Source organism: Notechis scutatus, chromosome 4 (genome assembly GCF_049901735.1).
Source record: "Notechis scutatus isolate UNSWTSFEM ecotype Mainland chromosome 4, rNotScu1.2, whole genome shotgun sequence".
Classification (NCBI taxonomy): Eukaryota; Metazoa; Chordata; class Lepidosauria; order Squamata; family Elapidae; genus Notechis; species Notechis scutatus.
In genome coordinates, this window is record NC_142012.1 from 91,616,102 (window position 1) to 91,643,702 (window position 27,601).

At 40.5% G+C, this 27,601-nt stretch overlaps 1 protein-coding gene across 1 annotated transcript; it reads left to right on the forward strand.

Moving 5' to 3' along the window:
* The first annotated feature begins 509 nt into the window (after positions 1-509).
* Positions 510-27,601, forward strand: NPFFR1 (neuropeptide FF receptor 1). The gene is made up of 4 exons (XM_087964101.1): positions 510-627; positions 15,179-15,490; positions 24,319-24,418; positions 26,568-27,601. Exons 1-4 carry the CDS (start codon positions 612-614, stop codon positions 27,457-27,459), a joined length of 1,320 nt encoding a protein of 439 aa, XP_087820227.1. The 5' UTR covers positions 510-611; the 3' UTR covers positions 27,460-27,601.

A 27,601-nucleotide genomic window follows, 5' to 3' on the forward strand; every position in this document is an offset into this window, starting at 1 on the left:
TCAAACACCAGGAAGGTGAGATTTCTGCCTGCTGCGTTGCTGTGGATAAACACCAGCAACTTGGATTTGATCTCAGAAGGAGATCAAAGATATAGAAGAGACCCAACCTTGACCCATTGCCCTGAAGTTGGGGGCTGGCAAGGATTTCAACACAACCCTGGCCAAAAAGCATCCCTGCCTATGCAAGAATGTCCCTCACCTCCCTTTAAATAGGGGAGGAAAATAAATTGAAAATCTCTTTATCTCTTTCCCTTCAGTTCTAACTAAGGGTTTCCTTTTTCTTTAATCAAGCCTGTTTGCCAGCCACCTGCTCTTTGAAACAGAAAGGAAGAGATGCATGCTATTTTCATTCATTCTGGAATGTAAACCCAAAGGTCATTTTAGGGGAAAATAAAAAGTGTAGAAGGAAACAGTATCTCAGCAAGCCATCAGCAAGCTCTCAGAAGAACTGTCTCAGGCTAGTTTTCCTGGAAATAAATAATCTGATTTTCTTGCCTCTGTGTAAATAGAGAGTAAGCCTCTAAAAGGAAACATGGAGCAGATCTCAACTCATTGCTGAACAATCTCTTCAACCGGTACCATTGGAGAAGAAACTGTGAATTAACAACAACATGGAAAACGAAGAAGGTAGGGTCAGATTCTTCTTCTTTTCTTGGAAAACCTGGTTTGTTTATAGTTTGATTGAAAGCCTGCTAAAATCCTGGCATTTTGTTTTCTCAAGTGACTAATTCAAAATCTGTAAAATCAAGGAGTTACCTGAGATCAGGGAGCAGCAATCCCAAATAACTTCTTTCTTACATTTTGTTTTTCCATGTGGAAAATATGCTTAATTGTTGTAGTGAGACAGAGAGAGAGTGTGTGTGTATAAGTGAAAAGAATCCACCAGTGTTTGTTTTCTTGCTTTTGGAACCCATACATTCTGAATACTTGAGAAATTTACAGGTATATCCCACCAATTTAAAATTAAAATTAAATTAAGTTATGGTATTTTATACAATTTCTAATTCATACACTTTCCAGGGCTGATTAGGTTGCTCTTAACAATAGCCATTCCAGGATAAATTTGCAGTATTGTTTTCTACCAGTCCATTGAACTTCCAGGAAATAGGATGGGTTATTTGGGGTATATGGCTTGAAGCATTCCCTATGAACGTCTGTTAAAATTACTGTAGTCCCTGCTGCCTCCCTCTATCACCTTTCCAACACCTGTTGCAGGAAATGGTAGAGGGGGGAAGAAAGTCCATTCCATGTACATTTTATTATTAGAGTATAAGTATAAAATCTGAGAAATTCCAAAATACAAAACTAAGGCAATCCATTCCCATTGTCCATCCATGTAGTTTCATTACATAGCTGTCCCAGAATTAAACTAGTGCAAGATCTAAGTCGTTTTGAAATTAACGGGGGTGATAAGGATCAAACATTTCTCTTTCCCAGATGTTTTATTGTTTATTTTATTTATTTATTTTATTTTATTTTATTTATTTATTTGATTTGCCAATTGTTTACAAGATAATAAGTATAAGTGTATACATAGTTATGAATACATGAAATGGGTACATATAAGAAAAATAAAAGAATAAGAGAAACAATAGGACAGGGACGGTAGGCACGTTGGTGCGCTTATGCACGCCCCTACAGACCTCTTAGGAAAGGGTGAGGTCAATAGTAGACAGTCTAAGGTTAAAGTTTTTGGGGTTTGGGAAGAAACTACAGAGTCGGGTAGAGTATTCCAGACATTGACCACTCTATTGCTGAAGTCGTATTTCATGAATGGCTAGAGGCAATAAAATTGTTTGCTCCTATCCCAGCCATGTTTTTGGATAACTCCCTAAAACTAAACACTTTTATGTTCTGCTTATAAACAGGATAAAAGGCATCATTTGGGAACAATGAATAACCTGGTTTGTTTTGCGTGTATGTGTGTGTGCATAGCATTTCCCTTCCTATCTGCCTGATGATCTCTATGTTTCTTGCCATCTACTGGACAATAAATCTTGACTCTTTAGATTCTTAATTTCGTACTCAGGGACTTGCTAATAGCATAAGCACACATATACAATTTTATTACAGAGCACAAAAAAATCAAGTCCTTTTGTGTATATCTGCTCCAGACTGTAAATTCAAAGCATTTTCCTCCTGTCTTGTGTCAATGGAATTTTGGCTACTCTCTTCCCAATCTTGAGATTGGGAAGCATCTTCTCACTGTTTATAGAATGGCTCTGTCAAGCCTGAGAAATGATATTCTTGCATCTGCTTCACCACTTAATCTTCCCACCTTCATGAAGAACATGCATCTTTCATTAGGTTCATTTTTTCTGTTTAAATAAATGTTTGATCTTCCTTCGGATAGCCAAATGGTTCCTACATCCTCTAGTTTTAGATGTTCCTGTAGCTTTTTCCCCCAAATTGAGACAGTTTCAGAGGTGCCAGATCTTCTTGGGATTTCAGTTGTCCAAGAAGGATATGAAGACTTAAAACACTTGTTAAAACAAGAGGTGGCAATCTACATACTATGGCGGTGTTTGAAATTGTACTGCTAGCATATGGTGGCAAAATCCATTTTTCAGCAACTCCCCCAAATCAGTCTGAAATCATGTAGCCCAAATATGCCCATTTTGCCACCACTGATCCAATTTGTGTGTATTTTAAGAGACGCTTTCATTCTCAACCTTAAAAATGGCATATGCCACTCTCTCCTCCCAGTAATTTCTCCATTCTTCTAATGACATCATCCGTGGGAGCAATTTTCAGCCCAAAGTCCAAAGAAAATTTCCACCTTTACATTTACTCCCCATAGTTCCTATGTCCACACGACTTGTTATACCCAAAGAAATAAATCCTTTTTAAGGTTGGAAGTGATGTCCTCCTTAACATAGCAAGTTGACACAATAGTCAAATTCCCACAATAACTATAAATGACCCAAACACCTTGTAGTTCAGTCTAGTATACCGAATCTCCTTTTACTCTAGTCTAGTGTGCTAAGCAACCCACAATTTTGTTTTCTGCAATGGTAGGCTATTCATGCAGGCCAAAAATAAGATGAGGGATTTGCAGCAAAGCCCTACAACTAGCTTGGAGTTTCTAAGGACCTCAATGCTTTCATAGGATTTCTTGCAGAGAAGTCCACTCCATTCCTGCTTTTAGCTCAGTACATATTTTCTGTTCTAGGGAGATGCATTTCACACGTCCTAGTTTATGGGACAAAAAGATGACTCATCTTTCTCTCTGGTAACTCCTCTGCAGAAAGCTGTCGCTTTCTCTGTTCCTACTCCAGGCTCAATTAATATATATATATATAGTCGAAGCATCATATCTGAGAGAAGGGACCAACTGCACTCAAATCTCATTACAGAATCTTCAGATACAGCACAAAAAGGAACTGCAAGGAAATCCTTAATGCTTCTTGATTGATTTATTCTCAACCAAGAGCCAAGACAATATTGGGGGAGGGGGGAATGTCAGAAGTGAATTGCTTAAGTTTGACACTAGGTTTAATTTTCCACGCTGATGGAGCAGAAGTCAAGAGAATCTCAGCATTTTCAAATTCCATGTGGAGTGTGAGGAGCTGGCAGATGGATGGTTACAAACTCCTCTGGATATGACAGACCAGGTATCAAGAAATACGGACTGCCTCAGCATGAGCAACAAAGGATCAAATACCATCTGAAAGACTAGCATATTTATTAGAATACAAACCAGGATTCTCAATCTGCTGCCCTTCAAATATTCTGTAGCATACAAGAGATAGACGAGACCTGATAGGAGAAGGCAGTCATAGAGGTATGTAAACTAAAATCTGTTTTCAGACAGAGCAATCCTACATAGATTTCCATAGAAGTCCCATATCTTATGGTCTTAAGTTCCAATCAGTTACTCCAAGTGGAATAATTACACCCTTTAGTGTTTTCTTGAGGTTAAATAACTATTCCTTTAGGAAGAAAGTTCTGAAAACAAAGGTTATGTGTTGGTCCTTCCTAAAACACTGCTACACTGCTTAGTTCAATTAATTTTCAAGCATTTGAAACTGTTCCCATAGAAGAGGATATATGTAGGATCAAGGTGGAACTGTGGAGTTTTTGGTGGTCTCTGAGTTTGGTTGTTTGCTTGCAAATATTGCATTACCCAACTAGGTAACATAGGTGCAAGGGAATATGGTTTGCTGCCTATTTACATGCAGCAGCTTGTCCTGGCAGTTTTGGGGGTGGGGGTTCCTCCTTGGTGGTTCCTTAATAAGATTAATATTGCTTTTTGCTTAATGGTTGTCTGGTCCCTGCTTACATGGGTGTTGCTGCTAGAGAAGATATGTTGTGGTCTTTTCGTTTCCTTGTTAGGTTTTCTTATTGTCTTCTTTGAATGGTGGGAAGATGTGATTTATCTCTACATGTCTATTGATGGCTGATTTGTCTGAATGACAAACTTCCATGAATTCTCTAGTATTTTTGGATTTGGCTTAGTCTAAGCTACTAATAGGTTCCTAGTTGGAACTGTGGCTGAATCTGTCCATGCGTTGTGAAATTAAATCATGTCTTCTCAAAGCAGTTGGTGTTTATGGATGTGTTCTGTAGTCTTCTAGCTGTGGCTGTTGCAGAACTTCTGCCATATATTGTACATATACCCTGTTTTTTCTTTCTTAGGCTACTGGGTCATTTTGTTTGTTTAAAATGTTTTGGAGAGCTTTAGTTAGTTTGTGTGCTACAATGATGCTGTGTTGTTCTGGCAGTCAATTGTTATTCTTTCCACACATTGTACTGGTTGTGTTGTGAGGCACTTTTTGATAAAATAGTGTTGGTATCCAAGGTGTTGCATAAGTAGTCTGTTTCCTCTGATTCCAGTTTGTCGCAGTGTGTTTGTGCTTCTTACATAGCTCCTCATGTAAGAGGTTGGGTTGTTACTTTGGTAGTGGAATATTAGGATACTACAGGTTGCCAACTTTGGGTTTTGCCAATTAGATAGGTTCGATGTTATAGAAATGGCTGGTATATATTATTAAATAAAAGTTAAAAGTTGAAGTTTTATGTTACTACCGTGTTTCTCATAAAATAAGGCCGGGTCTTATTTTTTTTTGAGCCCCGAAAAAACAGCTAGGACTTCTTTTCAGGGGTGTCTTAATTTCCTCCCCCACACACACCCCAACCTAGAGTGCTCCATGCGCAGTCACCTCTCCATGACGCCACTTCTATCGGCTGATGGAAGCTCCCCAAAGGCAGAGTCACCAGCCGCTTCTATCAGCTGGTAGAAGTGGCCTTGTGGAGAGTTGAGTGCGCATGGGCCGCTCTAGGTGGGGGTGCACATGGAGGAGGAAATCTATCGGCCGGTAGAAACAGCCTTGGGGCGAGTGCCCACATTCACTCCCCTCGCTACGAAGCCGTTTCTATTGGCCAATGGAAGATCCCCAAAGGCAGAGTCACCAGCTGCTTCTATCGGCTGGTAGAAGCGGGTTCATGGCAAAGGAAGTGTGCGTGGGGCACTCGCCCTGAGGCTGCTTCTACTGGCCGATAGAAGCAGCTGGTGTCTCTGCCTTCGGGGAGCTTCCATCGGCCAATAGAAACAGCTTTGTGGTGAGGGGAGTGCATGTGGGCGTTTGCCCCGAGGCCGCTTCTACCGGCCGATAGAAGTGGCTGGTGACTCTGCCTTCGTGGAGCTTCTATTGACCGATGTTCTATAGGTAGTAGATTGGGGTATTCTATGTGCAGGGTGCTCCTAAAGGCAAGTTTTCTCCCCCCGTTCCCCCCGTTTCTCTTCACCTCGTGTAATTTTAATGAACGATGTGAGAAATGGTGGGGAAACGCATGGATTAAATAGGCCTAAATTTTGGGGGTAGGGTTTAATTTCACCTCATGCCTAGAAATCATGCTGGGCCTTCCTATTGGTGGAGGCCGTATTGTTGGAGAAACAGGGTATCTTATTCTACTGTACCAAAAGGAGTCGGAAGTCAATGCCTTTTTATTATTTTTCCCTCTGCTCTGCCCTTTTCTCTTTTCTCCCTTTCTCTTCATTCTCTTTATTTTTCATTGTATGTTTTATATTTGATATTTTGATAAACCAACGAAATGTGTTACCTAGGATACTACAGGTTACTTTCTGGTAGACTTGGGTTCCCATTTGTCATTGTGTCCTGTATTGATGAGGGTGTATCCAGGGGTTAATACAAGGCATGCATAATGTTGTTTTCTTCTTCCCTTGTGATTTTTATTTCTCCAAAGGTGATGGTTTCAGTTCTTTTTTTTCTAGTTGTTCCATATTATGATGTAGAAGTTTGTTTATTTATTTATTTGATTTGTCAATTGCTTACAAGATAATAGGTATAAGTATATACATAATTATGAATACATGAAATGGGTACATATAAGAAAAATAAAAAAAACAATAGGACAGGGACAGTAGGCACATTGGTGCACTTATGCACGCCCCCTACAGACCTCTTAGGAAAGGGGTGAGGTCAACAGTAGACAGTCTAAGGTTAAAGTTTTTGGGGTTTGGGGAAGAAATCACAGAGTCAGGTAGAGTATTCCAGACATTGACCACTCTGTTGCTGAAGTCGTATTTCCTGCAATCAAGTTTGGTGCGGTTAACTTTGAGTTTGTATCTATTGTGTGCTCTTGTGTTGTTATGGTTGAAGCTGAAGTATTCTTTGACAGGTAAGTCATTGCAATGTATGATTTTATATACCATACCTAGATCAGACCGAAGATGGCATAATTCAAGGTTTTCCAGGTCTAGAATTTCAAGTCTGGTGGCATAAGTTATTCTGCAACGAGTAGAGGAGCGGAGAACTCTTCTTGTGAAATATTTCTGGACTTTCTCAACTGTGCTAATATCAGATACGTAATGTGGGTTCTAGACTGATGAGCTGTATTCGAGTATTGGTCTAGCAAATGTTTTGTATGCTCTAGTTAGTACTGTGATATTACCAGAGAAAAATAATCCTATGTAACAACTCTTTTTTTTTTTTGTAAATTTTATTTGAGTTTTCACAAAAAAATACAAATAAAACATCTTTTTTGAAAGTAGCGTAATCCCGGGTTATATTTCTTTGTACAGACACAAATTCAATTTCATGCTCATTTTTATGTTCTATTCCATATCTTATTACTGTTTTACATTTTCTACATAGCTTCTCCCCTCTTTTAATTTTCTCAATTTTATTTTAATTATCTCATCTCAATTCAAATCATTATATTTATACTTTTTGTCTGTCCTGTTTCAATTATCTATTATCTTTTCTCATTAAACAAAGTTTCTCCTGTAGTTGCTGATTGGAGTATGACGCCTTTATATCTTTTAAGTTTATCCATTTAACTCTTATTTAGGCTTCAATATATACCCTCAAGTTATAACATTCAATGTAATACATAACTTCCATTTGGATTCTGCTTGGTACATTCTTAAAATACACACTATATTCTTAAAAAAAGAAAAAATTATAAATATATGTAATTAAAACAACACATTCCATTCCAATTCAATTCTATCATTAATGTTAATATTCATTAAAATCTTAACTTCTTTAACATTACTTTTCAATTAAATATCATACTTCTATGGGAACAATTATAAGCTTTCCATAATTAATTCCCCTCCTTCACTTATATTTTATAAAACATTAACTAATTAAAATGTTCCCGTCCCTTCCTAATTCAATTTTCTCATTTATTTTATTTCACTTATTTATTAACAAACATTTCACTAAATTACACTAACTATTTTATCCCTCATTTTAATCATACATTGTCTCCAATTTTCTAAAGTTATTTCTATTACTAATATAACAATACTTTAAAGAATCCCTTTTTCAGTTAAATTTTCACCCATTATCTCTAAATAGGCCCTGTTTCTCTATATTTTGTTTCTGTCCTTTATAACTTCTTTACCTTTCCTTCTTCCCTCTCTTCTTCTCTCTCCCCTTTTTACCCCCTTGTCTCTCTACCTCTATTTCTCTCTTCTGTATCCCCCTCTTCTGTTGCTTTCCAGTATTATACTTATTTTTTGAATTATTTTTCTTTTCTTTGGTTGTTTTTTAAAGTCTTAAATTCTCCATTCTCTTTCCCCCCCTTTCCTTTTTCTCCCCCCCCCTTTCCTTTTTCTTCTTTACTTGTTCATTAAAGATGGCTTCTTCTTTGTCTCAGTTTTCTTGTTTTGCAGACGTTTCTTGTTGTTTCTCATAGTTCCAAATCTCCATTTCTAAGAATTGAAAAACGAAGCCAAAGGAACCCTTCCCTTCTTGTGCATCTTCTTTATACTTTTTAAGTTCCATTTTCAATTCATCCAGAAGTAGTGCTATTGTATAAATTTTTAAACAACCACCTGATTAATTTTAGTCATTCAAATGCAATAACCAAGAATCCAAAGATCACCAAGTAATCCAAATACACGCAAGCTGTTTCTTTTTGCTCTTTTTTTTCACTTTCTCTTCCTGGGGTTCTACTGTTTAGTTAGAAAGTTTCAGTTAAAATGTATCTTTTAGAAGTCTTGTTGAAGTTTTACTGTAGATTCCTTTTAATTCCAGGCAGTCTCCTCCCTCTTCCCAGATCCTACCCTTTTATTCTTTTTCTCTCCTTTCCTGCTTATGAAAAAAAATTTAGTGTCCAGAAATCTTTATTATCCCTTTGACATTTTGTTTTATTTTCAGCTTAATTGCCTGTTGATGTCAAAGCTGATTTTTTCCGATTTCTTATTTAAGTCTCTTAGTTGTCAGTATAGGGAAAGGGAGAGAAGAAAAAACCCCCAAACCTTTCCCTTTTCACTTTCCTTCGCTGCTTCAGACTCTTCTTTGGGAACTATGTTATTTTTTTTGTAAGTTTAAATTCCAGGGTACCTTAGTTGTTGCTTTTGCAATTTAACCTGGTCAGCCAAAACTTTCACTTCTTATGTTCCTCCTGCACATTCTTTTCCGGTCGAGTTCTTCTTTGAGGTGGCCATTTCTGACCACCGCTGCAACCGCCTTCGGGAAAGGGAGTAATGGCCTTTAAAAGTGACGACCAGCATCTTAAATTGCACCCAGAAATACACCAGTAGCCAATGCAGCTCACATAGTTGTGGTATTATGTGTGCCTTATATCCAACACCAATTATTGCTCTGGATTTTTTCATTATTATGCAGTTGCTTTGTGCAGAATTCGCAATCTTGCTATGGTTGAGCTTGCAACCTCTATGAGATATCCAAGAACTCACAATTAAAACCTTGGACAGGTCATAGAGGGGAGCATATATGCTATCAATTCTCCACTAAAGTGGCTTCAGTGATTCCAGAAAATCAAATAAGATCATTACAATGACAAAGGGAAAATCAAGAGAACCTGAATAGTAAAGCTGGTGGCTCAAGACAAATCGGACCAGTTGTTCTGACCAAGGCTTCCGAGACCGTAATTATGCACATGCTTATTTTAAAAACAAATCTTGTTTTATTGCAATGCTGGGAATTATTTTCATTCCCAGCCTGTAATGAATCTCAAACAGTCCCTCGAGATAAGCACCCACCTTGCTTTCCTGTGAAGTGCTGCCAATAACAGAAGTATCAAATGAACTGGAAAAAAAGCCAACCAAAGTACAAAGAGCTTCAAGAATGAATCAGAACCGAACGAACGACTTTGCTTCCTGCAAAGGTTTTGTCAACTTTGCCTGTCCTTTATACCTTATGGGAGGGGCAATCACCTCCCAGCCTTGCTCCCAAGTCACCCCTTTTGTTTCAGCTGCTCTCGCCTTCTAGCAGCTCTGCGCACATGCACACTGGGAACAGGCTCCCCTGGGTCCTCTGCCTCGCTGCTGCCAGGCTCCAGAGGCTCCAGAGTCAGCACACCACTCCCAGATGGTCCTGGCCCCATCTTCACATCAGATGCAGGACCCTCGTCCGAGTCCTCTCCAGACTCCCAAACTGATCCCCTTTCTTCCCCACTGTCCAATTCCGCTGCTGTCTGCACAGGCTGCCAGCGAACCACAAACCAGTTGCCTTTGCCTTCTGTCTCCAATGGGGCTGGATAATTTTTTTTTCCAGAGGCCGAATGCATACTTTGTGTTAAGTCCTAATATGTTGAGTTTGGCTTGTGCTTAGCCTGTTGTATGATTCCAACCTCTGTGCTGAATTGTATTCAGGGGTCGGCTGCTACCGGAACTCCCTGGTTTGAGCAAAGCCATAGCTAATTTTATGGCCAGTTTGGTGAACCGGCAAATCCTACTTTGGCTGGCCTCACCCACCCTCCCTTCCCCTCCCAAGTGTTCCCATGAGGCCCGTTTTGGATTTGAGGTAAGTGCAGGGAGACTCAGGGAGGGCAAAAAATCGGCCTTCCAGTCAGGAAGGCCAGTAACAGGCCTATTTCTGGCCTTCGGAGGGCCTCCAAGAACCTGGGGAGACTGTTTTCACCCTCCTGGAGGTTCAAGGAAAGCCTCCAGAGCCCGGGAAGGGTGAAAATTACCTGCCACTGCCATGGTGCAGGAGGCCGACTAGTCCAGAGGTCTGCAAACCTGGCCCCTTTAAGACTTGTGGACTTCAACTCCCAGAATTCTCCAGCTGGAGAATTCTGGGAGTTGAAGTCCACAAGTCTTAAAGGGGCCAGGTTTGCAGACCTCTGGACTAGGCCACGCCCACCATGGCCACGTCCACCCAGCAACCAAACAGAGAACCGGTTGCTAAAATTTTTGAAGCCCAGCCCACCCCTGATTGTATTGAATATAGTTTTTAGTATTACTCGTGAATCCAGCCACTGCGACCTATTTGTACAAACCATGTTTAGAAGAAACTATGGCTAAGTACAGAGGAATATGCAAAAATATGGCTTAGTGCAGAGTAACTCCTTAGTTATTGTGTTAAAAGGTAGCTTGTTGGTCAACCTGTGAAGATAATTTTATGTATTTACTTATTTACAGCAAGTATATGACCACCTATCTCCTATAACAATTCTAGGTAGCTCAAATCATCCACTAAAGCAAGGCTAAAAACAAAACTACCCTTCTCTCCAGGACACAAACCAAACAGCTTCCCAGCTCAACTCCAATCCTAACCCAGTGCTTGAGGTGGAAAGCCAGGTTTTCCAGCTCTCCTGAAATCTAAAAGGGTAGAAATAATTATTGGATTGTTTGAGTTAATCATGTACCTGAGCAATATATTCTTATTCCAATTCAGGTAAGAGGTAGTGTAAATAAATGACCCTTCGTAGGAGAACCCCGCTAGATTGGAATAATAGCCTTTTATTAAGGGGTGTTTCAAAGCATCTTGATCTGCTCGCTGAAAATAACAAAAATGGAAATAGTTCTGCTTACACAGAACGATTACTGCAATGGCTGATACCGTAATCTCTTCCTGCGGATATTCACAACACGGTTAACAATCAAAAGTGGTGGTTCTAGCAGTCTCTATTCACAGTAACCAAACAAAAACAATCACCATTCTGTGAACAGAGTTGTTACCCACAATGTCTTCACAACTGATGCAACATCCCATGCGAAACCTTAAATTTTGGACCTTCATTCAAATCTCAGGTAGCCAAACTGAGATTTCGTCAAGTAGCTAATAGAACAAATAACCAATTGCTCTGAATGGTTCCCTTGTTCAGAAATCTGATAACAAACAAATGACAATTGTTCTGAATTGTTCCATTGTTCTAAAAATCTGTCTGGGCAATTTATGTCCTTTGTATTGTTTAATCTCTACGTGGTGATTACAGACAGAACATAAACAGGAGGTGCACAATGTAAAACTCCAAAAGATATTATTATGCAGTTGATGCAAATTGAGACAAATTGATGCAAAGTATGAAATCTCACCAATTACATAGATGTTCAAGGGTGTCAATTATGTACATTTGGACTGAATGGATTTAGGGGATAATGGATGTGGCTAAATCTCCAAGAGGAACTGAATTTGGCAGGCATATTCTGTGCTGCCAGGCCTAGGAACCTGCAGAAGGGTTGGGATTTTTTTTCCAATTTTTTCCCCCCACTAGACTTAAATATGCAAAATGAGTTGATTGACTGACTCTAGAAATTTCCCACAACATAAGTGAATGAAATTAATTTAACCTCTGTGCACAATAGGGTCTCTTTTGGGATAATTGTAATCTGTGGGAATTACCTAGGTCAACTCTCTATTTGGGGGGATATTTTATTGGTTTATCTATTTATCTATCCAATTTATATAGCCATCTATCTCACAAACATGTCATTCTTCTATATACAGAACATTAACCTTCTAAGTGACCGTATGCTGTGGGAACATTATTTTTCCTTCTGTTAAACGGGTGGCATTATGCTTAATCCTTTTCACTCCAGGGCAGCTTAACTATCGAGAGCCTACATGCAGAATTGGTAATTTCAGGGTTTCAGCAATTATAATATCAGCCTTGGAAGCCATATTTTACTTAGAAGCTTCGAGGCTGCCACATTTTTGTGCCTGGGAATTTGGGAGGGAGATTTCATAGAGAGAAGCAGTGGTAGGATTCAAAATGTTTTACTACTGATTCTGTGCCTGTGGCTTGGTGGGCATGGTGTGGCTTGGTGAGTGTGGCAGGGGAAGGATACTGTAAAATCTTCATTCCCTCCCCACTCCTGGGGGAAGGTTACTGCAAAATCCCTATTCCCTCCCCACCCCACTAACCTGCTTTCCAGCTCCATTCTCCTGTGCAGGGCAACAAAAGAAGACCCAGCCGGTCTGATCAGTTGGGACTCGGGAGGCAGAGAATAGATGGGGGCGGGGTCAGTCGAGGTGGTATTGGTTTTCTGAACTACTCAAAATTTCCGCTACCGGTTCTCCAGAACCTGCTGAGTACCACCTCTGTAGAGGAGGAAGATTAAACTCAACAACATTCTTCTCAAAAGTCAAGGACAAGTTATCCTGCACTTGAGAGGTGTAGCTGGAACAATGGTTGATTGTACCATGTGATGGACTGGTGGGTGCAGGGGATGGGTTTTGGTTTTCAATTGGGAAGGGAAAATCTGGAACTTTCAGATTCGGGTTTTCCCAGATGTGCCAAGATGACTTCTTCAACAAATTCTTACTTGGAACTCAGAACACTCAGAACTCTGTTTCTGAGTGCTAAATGAAATGGGGAGTTTCATTGGAACACTGACATACAAACCATCTCTGAATTAGCCATTGACTTTTCCTTGACATTCATATTAAATGAGAATATCACATGCTATGAACTGACGTTTTCTTCAGAGGGCTTAAAATAAGAGGATAGAAAAATCTCATGCTTGGAATATAATCGCTTTATTTTCCATAGTTTGTTTGGTTGCCTTGGGAAAAAAATCACTAACTACCAAGATGATTAGGAGTCTCCCCCAGGGTATGGCAAAGTCATAGATAGTGGGCCAGGATGCTACAAGTGAAGCCCTACCTGTTTTTCATATGCACATGTGGCACACGTTAAAAATCAATCCAAGCTTTAATCCCATTGCTCAGCCACTATTTATTTGTCTTTTCTTCTACACCCTGCAGATACTCCTGGATATATAAATTATAGAAACTCTTCTTGTCGTGACCTTTAACTGAGCGAAAGGGAGGGAGAGGGGGAAAGAGAAAGGAAGATTTATGATGGTCCCCAGTCTCCACTGGTTTCCCACAATGAAACTCAATGGGAAAGCCAGTACGAAGTCAGAAGTTGTTTTTGCTATAGTCGTTTAGCTTCTCAGTGTAGATGAGGAACTATCTCTGAAATAATGACTCAATGGGACACGGGTTCTCCAGAGTTCTACTAAAATATAATTGTAGTAAATTAAGCCAGATTGTCTAACGGGGAGGGATGATGGGAAATGGATTTCCACAAATGTAATGGTAACGGGGGGATGACTTTTGGGAGAACAGAGGGAAGAGCCACAGAGAGGGGAACACTTGTATAAGAGGCACTGAGCCCACAGACTGAAGGTGGGCATGGCCAAGTCTCTTGGATATAAAGTTGGCTAGGGAGAAATCTACTTTCTGACCATGGTTTCTGTCTGGACTACTCTGCAAGGCTGACAGCAGAAGAACGTCGAAGAAGCCAGGGAGGGCCCCTTCTGAGATGCGCCCACGTTGTTTCTGCAGATTCAGTTGATTTGGCTTTCTGTTTTGTTGAACCTGGCCCTTCTTAACATTCAGGACATTCTTAATTTATTTTCATCCTTTAGCTATCATGTTACAGGGATTGTGGTTCTTTTGGCTTTGAATCTGGGCCACAAAGATGATCAGGGAGCTGGAGGCTAAAACATACGAAGAACGATTGCAGGAATTGGGTTTGTATAGTCTAGTGAAAAGAAGGACTATGGGTGACATGATAGCAGTCTTCCAATATTTGAGAGCCTGACGCAAAGAAGAAGGAGGCAACCTATTTTGCAAAGCACTAGAAGACCAGGCAAGAAACAATCAAGGAGAGAAGCAAACTAGAACAAAATAAAAATTTCCTAACAGAACCCAAAGGTGCTTTTTCAATAAGCAACTGAACTTTCTTGCTTTCTTTGAAGACGTTCCACTTCTCATCTAAGAAGCTTCCTCAGCTCTGACTGGATGGTGGGGAAGGATTTATACTCCTTGCAGACAGCTAGTCATTTGCATTCTTGAGTCTTTGAGGCCACCTGGAGGTTTATCTGTGTTGTCAGGGTCATCTGAGTAATGCAAATGTATGTGGAGCCTTCTTGGAACTGTTGAAAGGATTGTGTTGTAGACTGGGGATAGATGATTTCATATCTCTCTTCCTCTGTTGAGAGAGGACATAAATGGCCTCTTTGATGCCTCTTTCAAACCAGTGGTCCTCTCTGTCCAAAATGTGGACTTTGCTGTCTTCAAAAGAGTGGCCTTTGTCTTTTAAATACAGTCTATCTGCAAATGGCCAGCTGTCTGCAAGGAGTATAAATCCTTTTATTCTCCACCATCCAGTCAGAACTGAAGAAGCTTCTTGGATGAGAAGCGAAATGTCTTTCAAGAAAAACAAGAAAGTCCAGTTGCCTCTTGAAAAAAGCACCTTTGAGACAACTATGATCTGGATGACTGAGAATTTCTATAGACATCTACAGTAACAGTGAGAACAATTAACCAGTGGAACGGTTTAACCTTCAGAAGTTCTGGGTGCTCCATCACTGGAGACTTTTAAGAAGAGACTAGACAGCTCCTTGTCTGGAATGGTATAGGGTCTCTTGCTTGAGTAGGGTGTTGGACTAGAAGATCTTCAAGGCCCAATTCTGTTATTCTGTCTTTCTTCTCCCTCGCAGGTGTCATTCCACAGCCCACCAAGAGCAGCCCACCATTCTCTAAGAACACAAGCCATGGCGAGACTTACAAGGGAAACTCCACCTTCTCCCCCTACTATCAACATTCTTCTCCAGTAGCATCCATGTTCATCGTTGCCTATGCCTTTATCTTTTTCATGTGCATGATTGGCAACATGTTGGTGTGCTTCATTGTGCTAAAGAACCGGCAGATGCGAACAGTCACCAACTTCTTTATCCTCAACCTAGCGATCAGCGATGTCTTGGTGGGGATTTTTTGTATGCCAACCACACTGGTGGACAACCTGATTACAGGTAAACGAAAACCAAGAACATTCAGAGAATATTGAAAAAAGGGGCAAATGAAAAGAAATGCTAAGATCCCTTCAAATATTGAGGGTTGATAACTAATTTACAAGAGGTTGGACTTGGAGGTTTTATGATGTTGGAGAGCATCACTAGCTCTGTTATGAATGTCTTACACTTTTAAAATATGGAATAAAGTGATGCAAATTTTCCATTAAAAAAAATTATTGCCCAAAAAGCATTTTATTTTATATGAAAGTGCAGCCTTAATTTTGTAGCTTAAGTCAGCTCAGGTGCTAGTGGCACAAATACTAGTTTTAGATTTTATACACAGGTTATAGTTGTGAGATAGCATAGGTATATTATTTGCCTGCATTTGCTCAGGAGGGGGGGGGAGGTAAAACATTTTTACTTTTGTGATTAAATTGTATGAAGATTTTCCTTGGAGAGGGCAGAGAATTATTATGAAAGGTGATGGAACGTGTGGTTTGGATATTGAGTAGGGAATTGTACTTTGTCTCTCTTCTGAGATATTTATTTATCTAATGCCCATCTTACAAGCAAATGGCTCTGCGCAGCGTACAATGAAATTATATTGCTAAATGATCTAGCTAATCATATTATACTCATGTTGGAAGCACCGAGGCGCTTCTGGATTGAAAGGATTAGCCAGTGACATCACCATTGTCCATGGAAAAGGCCCCCAACCAGAGGTGGTATTGAGCCAGTTCAGACCTGTTCTGGTGTACCGGTAGCGGAAAAATTGAGTAATTTGGAGAACTGGCAAATACCACCTCTGGCTAGCCCCAACCCCTATATATCCTATATTCCCTTGCTTTTTAGCTCAGCTGATTTGCGCAGAATCGATTGCTATGCCTCAACTGAGCTAAAAAACCGCACAGATCTCCAGAGGGTGGTCTTTGAGTTCGGCGCACACATGCGAAGTGTGCATGCAAAGTACGCTTTCTGAATCGGTAGAAGAAAAATGGAAATCACCACTGCCCACAACCTTTTGGGCACTAGGCATCAGTTCCATGGGGGTAGGTTTTTCTGCGGATTGGGATGTGTGTGGTTTTGCATGCTGCCTGGATTCCATGTGTGCATGGATGGGGCTTCGCTCATTTTCATAGGCCAGTTTCTGGTCTGTGGCCTCAGGGTTGGAGACCACTGGCCCAGGGGATGCCCAGTTTGGGGGGGTCCTTTCATGTCCCTGGCAGTAGCTGGAACAAAGGACAGAAACTCACCCATGGCAGCACCCAGGTCTCAAATGCAGGATTGTCAAGCCAGCATCCTATCCATGTGACCACTGTGCTCTTATCTACCTAATAATGAAAGTCTTATAGACTTTGCTTCCCTGAAATGATGCAATGACTGTAACTGTGAAAATGAAGGACACAGAGCTGGAAAACAGTGGCCTTTTTAACAGAGGTGTTAGATGGAGAACTCTGCATATGAGAAAAATATAACCAAATGATTAGAAGCCAACTGTTCTGTCAAGGGTTATGTTTATTGATTAGATTTGTCGAGCTCTACAAAGTTATTCTTGAATTTTGTTTCCAAATTCCAGTGATCACTTACAGAAAATGTCAAATCTCACTGTAAGATAGGGATTTAAACCTAGATCTTTCCTCAGAATATTTGCGTTTGAAAGTCTGGCCAGACTTTCAAATACAAATATTCTGAGGAAAGATCTAGGTTTAAATCCCTATCTTACAGTTTAGATTTGACATTTTCTGCCTCAGCTCAATTCACCTGATAGGGTTGTTGTCGAAACAATATTAGAGCAGGGTCTCTTGTAAGCTCGTGAGCTCTCAAAGAAAAGTTTGGCTATAAATACAGTAACAAATACATATATACTATCTATGTGTTTCTGATATTCAGACAGTAAAAGATGAACCCTTAAGAAAATACCTAAGAAAATATTTAAGGCAGAAGTCTCCAAACTTGGCAACTTTAAGACTTGTGGACTTCAACTCCCAAAATTCTCCAGCGAATTCTGGGAGTTGAAGTCCACAAGTCTTAAAGTTGCCAAACTTGAGGGCCCCTGATTTAGGGTTTCTCTATGGGTCAATACAACCACAGAATTAAGAATGAGGCATCAGGGCCCTGAACATGGATTTGAGCTGCTCTCTATTGCAGGCTGTAGTTCATCAGGTGGAGCTACAACAATTTCTAAATCATCAGATTTAGATTGTACAGAAATCAAAGGTGTCGCTTGAAAATCTCTGATTCTGGTATGTCTAAACTCCCATATTTGTCAGTTAATCTCTACGTAGCCACAAGAGGGTGAAGCCCAACCCTTCTTCCATGCTGTTGACCTTTATCTAATTTGACCTAGATGCAAACCATGAGTCTGACTAGTCTCTTGTGAAGATGAGCTTGAGCAACAAATCAGTAATTCTGAACCTCCACGTGTGGGCCTGGTTAGTTGTGCCTGACAGAAATTAATAGGGAAAATTTTCAGGCTATCAGCTGCCCCCAGAGCTGTATCATACTTTTAGATTGTCATGCTAATTGGCAAAGTCAATTGGAAAACCAGAAGAATGAGAGCTTAACTCATCTCGAAGGGGTGGGAGGGTCAGATATTCCATAAGGTGGGGGCAGCAACTGAGAAGGCCTTCCTCCTAGATCCCGCCAGTCAAAACTCCCTGACCAATAGGATGCGCAATATGCCCTCTCTGCTTGGCCATGTGGAACGGGCTGATGTAACTGGGATGAGAGGGTTCCTCAGGTATTCTGGTCCAACACCATGAAGTTCTTGAAAGGTGATAACCCACCCATGGAACTGGAATCTGAACACAAATGGGTATCCAATGCAGCTTGTGTGGCAGAGGTGTTATATCAACCTCCCTGGTGGCACCCAAAACTGCTTGTTTGCCACTGGTTTCTGCACCAGTTGCAGCTTCCAGACATTCTTCAAAGGTAGCCTCATGTAGAACACATTGTAGTACTAATAGCCCATCCAGGAAATGGGTCATTAATGGGTCATTAGGATCCAAGAAAGGCATAACTAGTGCACAACCAAAAGTTGGGGGGGAACCAGGAGGAGAGACCCCTTGAGCAGGAATCTTGAGTCCAGGAAGACCCACCCAGTTACAGAGTGGGTTTGTCTGGGGCATTGCTACCCCATCCAGAACCATAGACATAAATCCCCAGATACAAAGGAGCTGCCTACCCACAGTCTTACTAGCTGAAGTTAAAATAAATTCAGCTTAAGTTTAAATATACGTTAAATTAAATTTAGTTTTTGTCCTGGCTTCATCTCCAACACTCAAAGGCCAAGGTTTTGCATCTTTGGGCTAAAATGCAACCTAAGCGAATCTTTAAATCCTAAGCAATATATTTTATGCTTCACCGTGCATGATATTTATTAGGGAAGTATAAGAAAAGGTAGTGGGATGACAGATAATTCATTTGCTTTCAATCCCTTAGGATGACCTAAAATAAATAATAAGGAAAGGTTAAAATGCAAACATTGCAAATAACATATGGAAATGAATTAGATGAAACATGAAATTCCTTCTCCTTCATTAACATAAATTCTCATTCTAACAGAGCAACTTATTTTATCTCTTCTCAGAAATTCTTCAGGGCATGGTTTACTGACAGCTTTAAATTGATATGCGGAATTATCACGCTATAGATAACGCTTAGACCTTTCCTTGAGTAAGACAGCCTATGAATTTCACCTGTTCCAAAAGGGGAAGCTGTTTGGTGGGGCTTAGGTTTAAAACATAGGGCAGGGCTGTTGGGTACAATAATCTGGAAAGCAGCAAAGACAAAGCCAGATAATATCATGACAGTAAACATCTCTCAAATGGGGGACATCTTCAAATGTCCTGGCTACAAAGACAGAAGTCCAGTCAGTCCCTCCTCAGTTGCTTGTGGTCTGCGTAGCAGAATAATTGGCCTTTGAAGATGCTACCATGGTCAGGGATGGGCTGCTACCAGTTCGTCCCAGTTTGGGCAAACCGGTTGTTAATTTTATGGCCGGTTTGGTGAACTGGCAAATCCCACCCATGGCTGGCCCTGTCCAACCCACCCGGCCCCTCCCAGGAGTCCCCACGTGACCCATTTTGGATCCCAGATAAGTGCAGGGCCCATGTAGAGGCTCAGGGAGGGCGAAAAATGGGCCCGTTTCTGGCCGCTGGAGCCTAGGGAGGTCTTTTTCACCCTCCCAGAAGCTCAACAAAAGCCTTCAGAGCCCAGGGAGGGCAAAAAAATGGGCCTCCCAGAAGTACTGGAAGGCCAGAAATGGGCCTGTTTCCGGCCTCCAGAGAGCCTTCAGAACCCATGGAGGCCGTTTTCGCCTTCCCAGAGGCTCAAGGAAAGCCTCCGGAGCCCAGGGAGGGTGAAAACAGCGCTCCTGCCATGATGCAGGAGGCCGACTAGGCCATGCCCACTATGGCCACGCCCACCCAGCAACCGGGCAGAGAAACGGTTGCTAAACTTTTTGAATCCCACCCCTGACTGGTGAAACATCAGAAAATCATCTGTCTAGAGACCACAAACCTGAAACCCAACCCTGCCCAGCTGATAACAGGTAGTCCTCAACTTACAGCCACAATTGAGACCAAAATGTATGTTGCTAAGTGAGAATTTTGCTAAGTGAGTTTTTCCTCAGGTGATGGCTTTTCTTGCCGCATTTGTTAAATGAATCATTGCCGTTGTTAAGTTCATAATATAGTGGTTCTGGCTTCCCCATGGACTTTTTTTTGTCAGAAGTTTGCAAAGGGGAGTCACATGACTCCTAGACACTGCAACCGTCATAAATACAAATCACATGACCATGGGGATGCTGCAATGGTCATACGTGTGAAAAAATGGTCATAAGTCGCTTTTTTTCAATGTCTTTGTAACTTTGAACTGTTATCAAATGAAGACTTTGTAAGTCAAGAACTACCTGTATTGATCATGAAAATCCACACCCTTATACTGAACACCTCTCATGTTTCTCTCTGACTGTCAAATAGATCGCTGATTAAAAAATTATATTAAATTACAATTCCATATTTCTGCATGAGTAATTAGCGGAGCTGAGGATACACTTCTTTTCCTCACAGTTTACCTATACCTGAGCAGAACTGAAGATATGTTTATTTTTTCTCCACAGTATGGCTACGAAGGAGTTCTGAGATGCACCAATCAATATAGAAAGATGGAAAGTATTTTTGAGAATGTTTTTGCCCCCAGTAGCTATTAATCTTGCTCTTTTGTAACAAGTAACCAGGGAGTTGCACTTATGCAGCCGACTGGCACTTTAAAATAAATCAGAATTTTTCATGCATTATTCAGTGCAGGCAGGAAAATTTTGAGCGAGTAAAAACATACCCTTTCTTCTTATGTAAAAAGTTGGACATCTTAGAAGCATATTTATGCTTCTGAATGTTGATTAGCTCTTCAGAGCTAAGTTTGACAATCCATCCAGCACATTCTGATTTTAATCACATAGCATATTTTGCTTTTAATATATTTAAATGTTAACAATGGTTTTTAAAAATATATTTATAACAACTGCATTTTAATTGTTTTTGTTTGATTATTGTACTCAGCCCAGAGTCGCTTCTTATAAGGGGGTGGCCGTACCAATTTAATAAATAAATAAATAAAAATGCCAGGATTCTGAGGATTGCCCTAATTAAATCATGAGCCTCAAGCCAAGCTTCAAAAGAATCCAAAATATTTATTAGGAACAACATGTCCGGCACTAATCCATATGAAGCCAACTCTGAGACATATAATTTACTATCACCTATGACCCTGTTTCCCAGCCTCATGGGTGTGTCACTGATCTTGAATGATGCCAAGCAGGGTTAGGCTTAGTGTGGGTAAATCACCTCAGTTTAGTTTAGTTTAGTTTATTGTTATTACACCTCATACAATGAAATTAAATTCAGTGTACATTATGACTATAAAAATAAAACACAAACACACATCCTTCACATTCTATACAATTGAATTAAAAACCCGATGTTGCATTCATATTGCACTATGCAGTAGAATTCAATAGTTACTGCCCTAGGATAGAAGCTGTTTTTCAGCCTGTTTGTCCTTGTTTTTATTGTCCTGTACCATCTGCCAGATGGTAATAGTTCAAAAAAAGGGTTTCTAGGATGAGATGGATCTTTGAGAAAGCTTTGAACTTTCTTAAGGCAGTGGGAGCTATAAAGCTCTTTCAAAGAGGGGAGAGGGCAACCCATGATCTTCTGGGCAATGATGTTAACCCTCTGGAGTGCTGTCCTATCTGCCACTATGCAATTGGCAAACCATACACAGGTGCAGTAAGTTAAAACACTCTCTCTATGGTGCAGCGGTAGAAGGTCACCAGCAGTTTTTCATTCAGTTGTTGTTTCCTGAGAAGTCCCAGGTAGTATAATTTCTGCTGGGCCCTTTTGACCAGTGCTTCAATGTGAGTGCCCCATGTTAGGTCCTCTTTTATGATAACACCCAGAAACCTAAAACTTAAAACCTCAGGAAATCTGACTGTAGGCTTGTCTGCGAAACTGGGATGGGGGCAGTGGTGGGATTCAAATAGTTTAACAACCAGTTCGCTCAGGGTCAGGTTGGCTGTTGTGAGAGGTGTGGCCCATCCTCGCCCTCCAGCTCCACTGCACATGCGGAAAGAGCCTCCCACAATTGTCAACCTAACCCTGGGTGAACCAGTTGTTAAATAACCCCCTCCCCTGCTATCAAAGTGGATCCTGGGTGTTGCGCTGCAATGGAGAAATGGGAGATGGAGCAGCCGGCATGAGGGAAGGAGGAGGAGCAAGGAAAGAGGGAAAGCGGATTCCTTCCCTCACTCCAGCCGCTCCATTTCCCGTTTCTCCATTGCAGTGCATCGCAGCGCTGCACCCAGAATCAACTTTGACAGCAGGGAGGCGGTGTGTGATTTAACAACCAGTTCGCTTGAACCGGTGCAAACTGTCTGAATCCCACCACTGGGTGGGGCGAAATCCCAGAAGAAGTCAATGATGAATATATTTTTCCTCTGCGGATGTGTTGAGGACTTATCTACATTGTTCAGCTTAAGAAAGGCAGAATGATAGTAATTACCTAACAAAGATCTAGCCATCTGCAATTGAATAAGACAAAATAATAAAAAAATTGCACAGATGGGGGGGACAGGCATCTCATCCCATTAATATTTTTCTATTTGCTAATAAGAAATAAGAAAGTCAGTTTGGTCTAGTGGTGAAGGCCTCAGGCTAGAAACCAGGAGTCTGTAGGTTTTAATCCCATCTTAGGCAAATGTAAATATTATTTTAATATTTAAATGAAAACAACTGGGTGACTTTGGGCCAGTCACTGTCTCTCAGCTTGACTCACTTCACACACAGCTCTGTTGTGGTAGAGAAAATGAGAGGAGAAAAGAGTAAGAGGTATGTTTGCCACTTTGAGTTATTTATAAAAATAATAAAGTCCATATAAAAAAGTCTTTAAAAACTAGAAACGATGCCCGTTTCCAGCAAACCTGTCAATTCTAAAAAGCACAATAAAATAGCTCTCTTTATACAACCAAATGTATCCACTTTTCCTTATATGGTCCCAAGACTCTCACAGCAAAGTAGAGCCCTAAAAAGTTCTGCCCCACAATTCAAATTCCTTAAAATGTATTTTTTTATTGCCTTGTTCCTTTTTTGTAAGTCGAAACAGAAAAAATTGTGTTTTAACAAAATGTGATCTTTATTTTAGCTCCATCTCTCATATCCAGGGCTAAACATTTTCTGCATTCTCCTCTGAATGCTACAAGCTGTCCAGAATTGCTTGAAAACATGATGAGCGACAAATAAATTTAATAAATAAATAAATATGCTCAACTTTTTAAAACAGGCTTCAAGAAGAATAGTGCTATGGCACAGGTACAGTGGCTGACTGTGATCATGTGGGGCATGGAGACCCCTAGTGGAGACTGCAAAAAATTGCAATTGCATATTGCTGTAATTTTGCAATAGAATGGAGCTTTCTAATCAGCACGGTGATATAGGTTTGTGATGCTTTGTTATTGTTCATAATGAAGTAGTAATAACTAGTCTGGAGTGTCCATGAGGGGGGTAGAGTGGTAATCAAAAAATAAAGATGGCAGCTTCTTCACCACCCTTGCAAACACCTCTGTAATCAGAATTGCCAATCTGGTACAAAAATGGTTTGATTATCCCCTTTTAAGCAAAATGTTTTTAACTGATTTAAGTGTTCTATATTTTGCTTATATTATTTGTGCATTCCTTAATCTGATGCCTCCTAGGTGAGATCAGTCCCAAATTTCTCATTCTGGGAATTTGGGAAATTGAAATCCAACTTTTGTGGAAGATACCAGTTATTTATTTATTTATTTATTTATTTATTTATTTATTTATTTATTTATTTACTTACTTACTTACTTACTTACTTACTTACTTATGTACATACGTATACGTACTTACTTATTTACTTACTTACTTACCTACTTACTTATTTGAAACAATTCATGAAGCTATGCATTTTATGTCAAACTTTGAGCAGCTCTCAATCAACAAGGAAAACAATATTACTAAAAACAGCACAGAAATTTGCAGAATTTGTTAATACATCTACTAAAGCCACAAAGATTCAATTTGCAGAATTTGTTAATACCTCTTCAACAACCACACTCATGTGCAGGTATATACAAGTGTTCATTCTAATGCACATGAATTAGATGGTCCATCAAGGAACAAAGCTTCGATTTTTTTTAACAGTATCTTATTAACAAGTGATTCAGCAACTCTTAAACAAGACAAAATCTTGACAGCTGGAGTCAGACTAGGATGTAAGGATATTAGGACTAGGATATTATCAGGATGTTCTGCTTATTGTTCCAGGCTGGCCATTTGATACTTTTATGTGTAAGATGAGTGGGTTGGTCCAAGGCATGTCCGTCTCAGCTTCCGTGTTCACTCTGGTGGCCATTGCAGTAGAGAGGTAAGCTTGCCTCACTAATTTTCTGTTCTTTCCCTTCGATCTGAAAATGAAACTACAAAATCACCTGACATTCTACTGATCTGAAATTTGTTCTCTTGGTTAACCTTTCTCTTCCAGCTTTTGTTCTCCCAACTTGCTCCAAACCCAGCCCTGCCTCTCTTTGCTGCCTGAAGCAAAGAACATAATAGTCTCTTAATTCCAAAAGGATGGGTTAATACTTTTAAAAAAATGATTTAGCCAATGTTAAGTATTATTTATGCATCTCTTTTTATAACAATTCTTTCTATTAAAGTTAACTCTGGATCAGAGGTGGTATTCAGCAGGTTCTGACCAGTTCTGGAGAACCGGTAGTGGAAATTTTGGGTAGTTCGGAGAACCGGCAAATACCACCTCTGACTGGCCCCACCCCCATCTATTCTCTGCCTCCTGAGTCCCAGCTGATAGTCTGAGTCTTCTTTTGTTGCCCTGCACAGGAGAACAGAGCTGGAAAGCAGGTTAGTGGGGTGGGAAGGGAATGGGATTTTGCAGTAACCTTCCCCCAGGAGTGGGGTAGCAATGGAGATTTTGCAGTATCCTTCTCCTGCCACACCCACTAAGCCACCCACTAAGCCACACCCACCAAGCCATGCCCACAGACCTGGTAGTAAATTTTTTTGAATTCCACCACTGCTCTGGATCCTAGCTCTTATGAACCCCATATATTGATGACTTTGGTAAAATAAATTGTTAGTTTTATAAAATTTATATCATGAGTTTATGTTAATAAGCGCTCTCTCTATATATAGGATGAACCTTGTGGTAGGATGTTGCTTAACAATATATAAATTTAAAACCAGGAAGGTATTGTCAGCACCTTTTTATTTATTTATTTATTTTTATTTTTTTATTTATTTGATTTGTCAATCGCTTACAAGATAATAGGTGTAAGTATATACATAGTTATGAATACATGAAATGGGTACATATAAGAAAAATAAAAGAAACAATAGGACAGGGACGGTAGGCACATTGGTGCGCTTATGCACGCCCCTACAGACCTCTTAGGAAAGGGTGAGGTCAATAGTAGACAGTCTAAGGTTAAAGTTTTGGGGTTTGGGAAGAAACCACAGAGTCAGGTAGAGCAGGGTAGGAACATTTCCTACCAGGTCGCCGGTTTGCTGGTCGCCGCCATCTTGTTTGATGAGAAGGCTTCGGGTGAGCTTTTCCAGTTGGAAAGCGGCGTTGGGTCCTGAAGGAATCCTCGTGCCTTAGTTTCATTGAAGGGGAGGGTTCAAACAAACTAAGGCGCGAGATTCTTTCAGCACCAAGCAAGGCGAGCTGGCGACCGTTTTGGCGGCCCATCGACAAAGGTACAAAGGAGGAGTTGAAGGTGGCGGGAGAAGCGGGTGACAGAAACGGATCATTTTGTGATGCGGTCCGGGCCGTGGCACAAAAAGGTTGGAGCCACTGAGGGTAGAGTATTCCAGACATTGACCACTCTGTTGCTGCAGTCGTATTTCCTGCAATCAAGTTTGGTGCGGTTAACCTTGAGTTTGTATCTATTGTTTGCTCTTGTGTTCTTATAGTTGAAGCTGAAGTACTCATTGACAGGTAGGACATTGCAATGTATGATTTTATATACCATACTTAGATCAGACTGAAGACGGCATAATTCAAGGTTTTCTACATCTAGAATTTCAAGTCTGGTTGCTTAACAATATATAAATTTAAAACCAGGAAAATATTGTCAGCACCTTTTCTGACAAATTTTATTATATGATTATTTTTTTATATTGGGATTATCCAATCACAGCAATTCCTGCAAGGTAGTCTGGGTTGAGTAATAAAAATTGATAGTTTACAGCAGAAGAAGAATCTGAGCCCAGGTCTCTCTAAATCTTTTGGTGTGTTTTTTCTTTTCTTTCCTTAATGTACCTAATCTTTGCTGATGAGAGCTTGTTATCGAGTTGGAACAAATATTCCTTTTTAATAATGTTCGTGGGTTGCATGTTATAATTAACACACCAGGCAGCGATCTAAAGATTCCCAATAGATGGGAAAACACTTCCTAGTAGATGGTTGAGTAGATATTACAGCAAATCTCAAAAGGAGGCTTGTTTCAAACAGCATTTCCAATATTTGAGTAGACTGTTTTTTCTTTTTCTTCCAGGTTCCGCTGCATTGTGTATCCTTTCAGACAAAAACTAACTCTACAGGTAGCTCTGATCATCATCATCATCATTTGGGTCTTAGCCTTCATCATAATGTGTCCCTCCGCAGTTACCTTGACTGTCACTCGAGACGAAAACCACTTCATGCTGGATGCTTACAATAATTCCTATCCTTTTTACTCCTGCTGGGAAGCCTGGCCAGACCCCAAAATGCGCAAGATCTACACCACTGTCCTCTTCTCACACATTTATCTTGGCCCTCTCATCGCAATTGTGATCATGTATGCTCGGATCGCCTTGAAACTCTTCAAGTCCTCCGCACCTATTAGAGGCTCCCAATCAGAGGACAGCAAGGGAAGAAGGATCTCCAAGAGGAAAATAAAAGTGATCAATATGCTAATTATTGTGGCCTTGTTCTTCAGTCTCTCTTGGCTGCCCCTTTGGACTTTAATGCTGATGACCGATTATGGGAGCCTGAATTACCATCAGCTTAGCCTCATCACGGTTTATTTTTTCCCATTTGCCCACTGGCTGGCTTTCTTTAACAGTAGCATCAATCCAATCATCTATGGGTACTTCAATGAAAACTTTCGGAGGGGATTCCAAGCTGCTTTCAAAATCCACTTTTGCTCAGCAGAGAAGGAACGTCAAGAAACGTATTCTGATCGCAACCACAGCAGGCCTCTTTTTAGAGCACGCAATCGGATATTCGTTGAAGTTCAAGGCTCTGATTCGGCGCAGCCCTCGGATTCTGGAGAAAGCAGTATTTTGAAAGCAGGATTGTTTCTTGCCAAAAATGGGCAGCCAGTTCACCGCGGGCTGAAGGTGGAGGATTTGGACAGTAAAAGTTGCTCTCCCAAAACCATTAGCATCCCTGCTTGGGACATCTGAGCGTATCTCAAACATCTTTGAAAGGATGAGTTGACTTTACTAGATGCGATATATTTTCAGAATACAGTGGTACCTCTGTACTCATCGCTAATTGGTTCTGGGAGGCACGATGAGTACCAAAAATGATAAGTACCAAACAAAT

Coding starts and splice junctions, on each gene's coding strand:
- NPFFR1 (XM_087964101.1), top strand. Junction 15,491..24,318: donor GGTGGACAACCTGATTACAG/GTAAACGAAAAC, acceptor TTATTGTTCCAG/GCTGGCCATTTGATACTTTT. Junction 24,419..26,567: donor GTGGCCATTGCAGTAGAGAG/GTAAGCTTGCCT, acceptor TTTTTCTTCCAG/GTTCCGCTGCATTGTGTATC.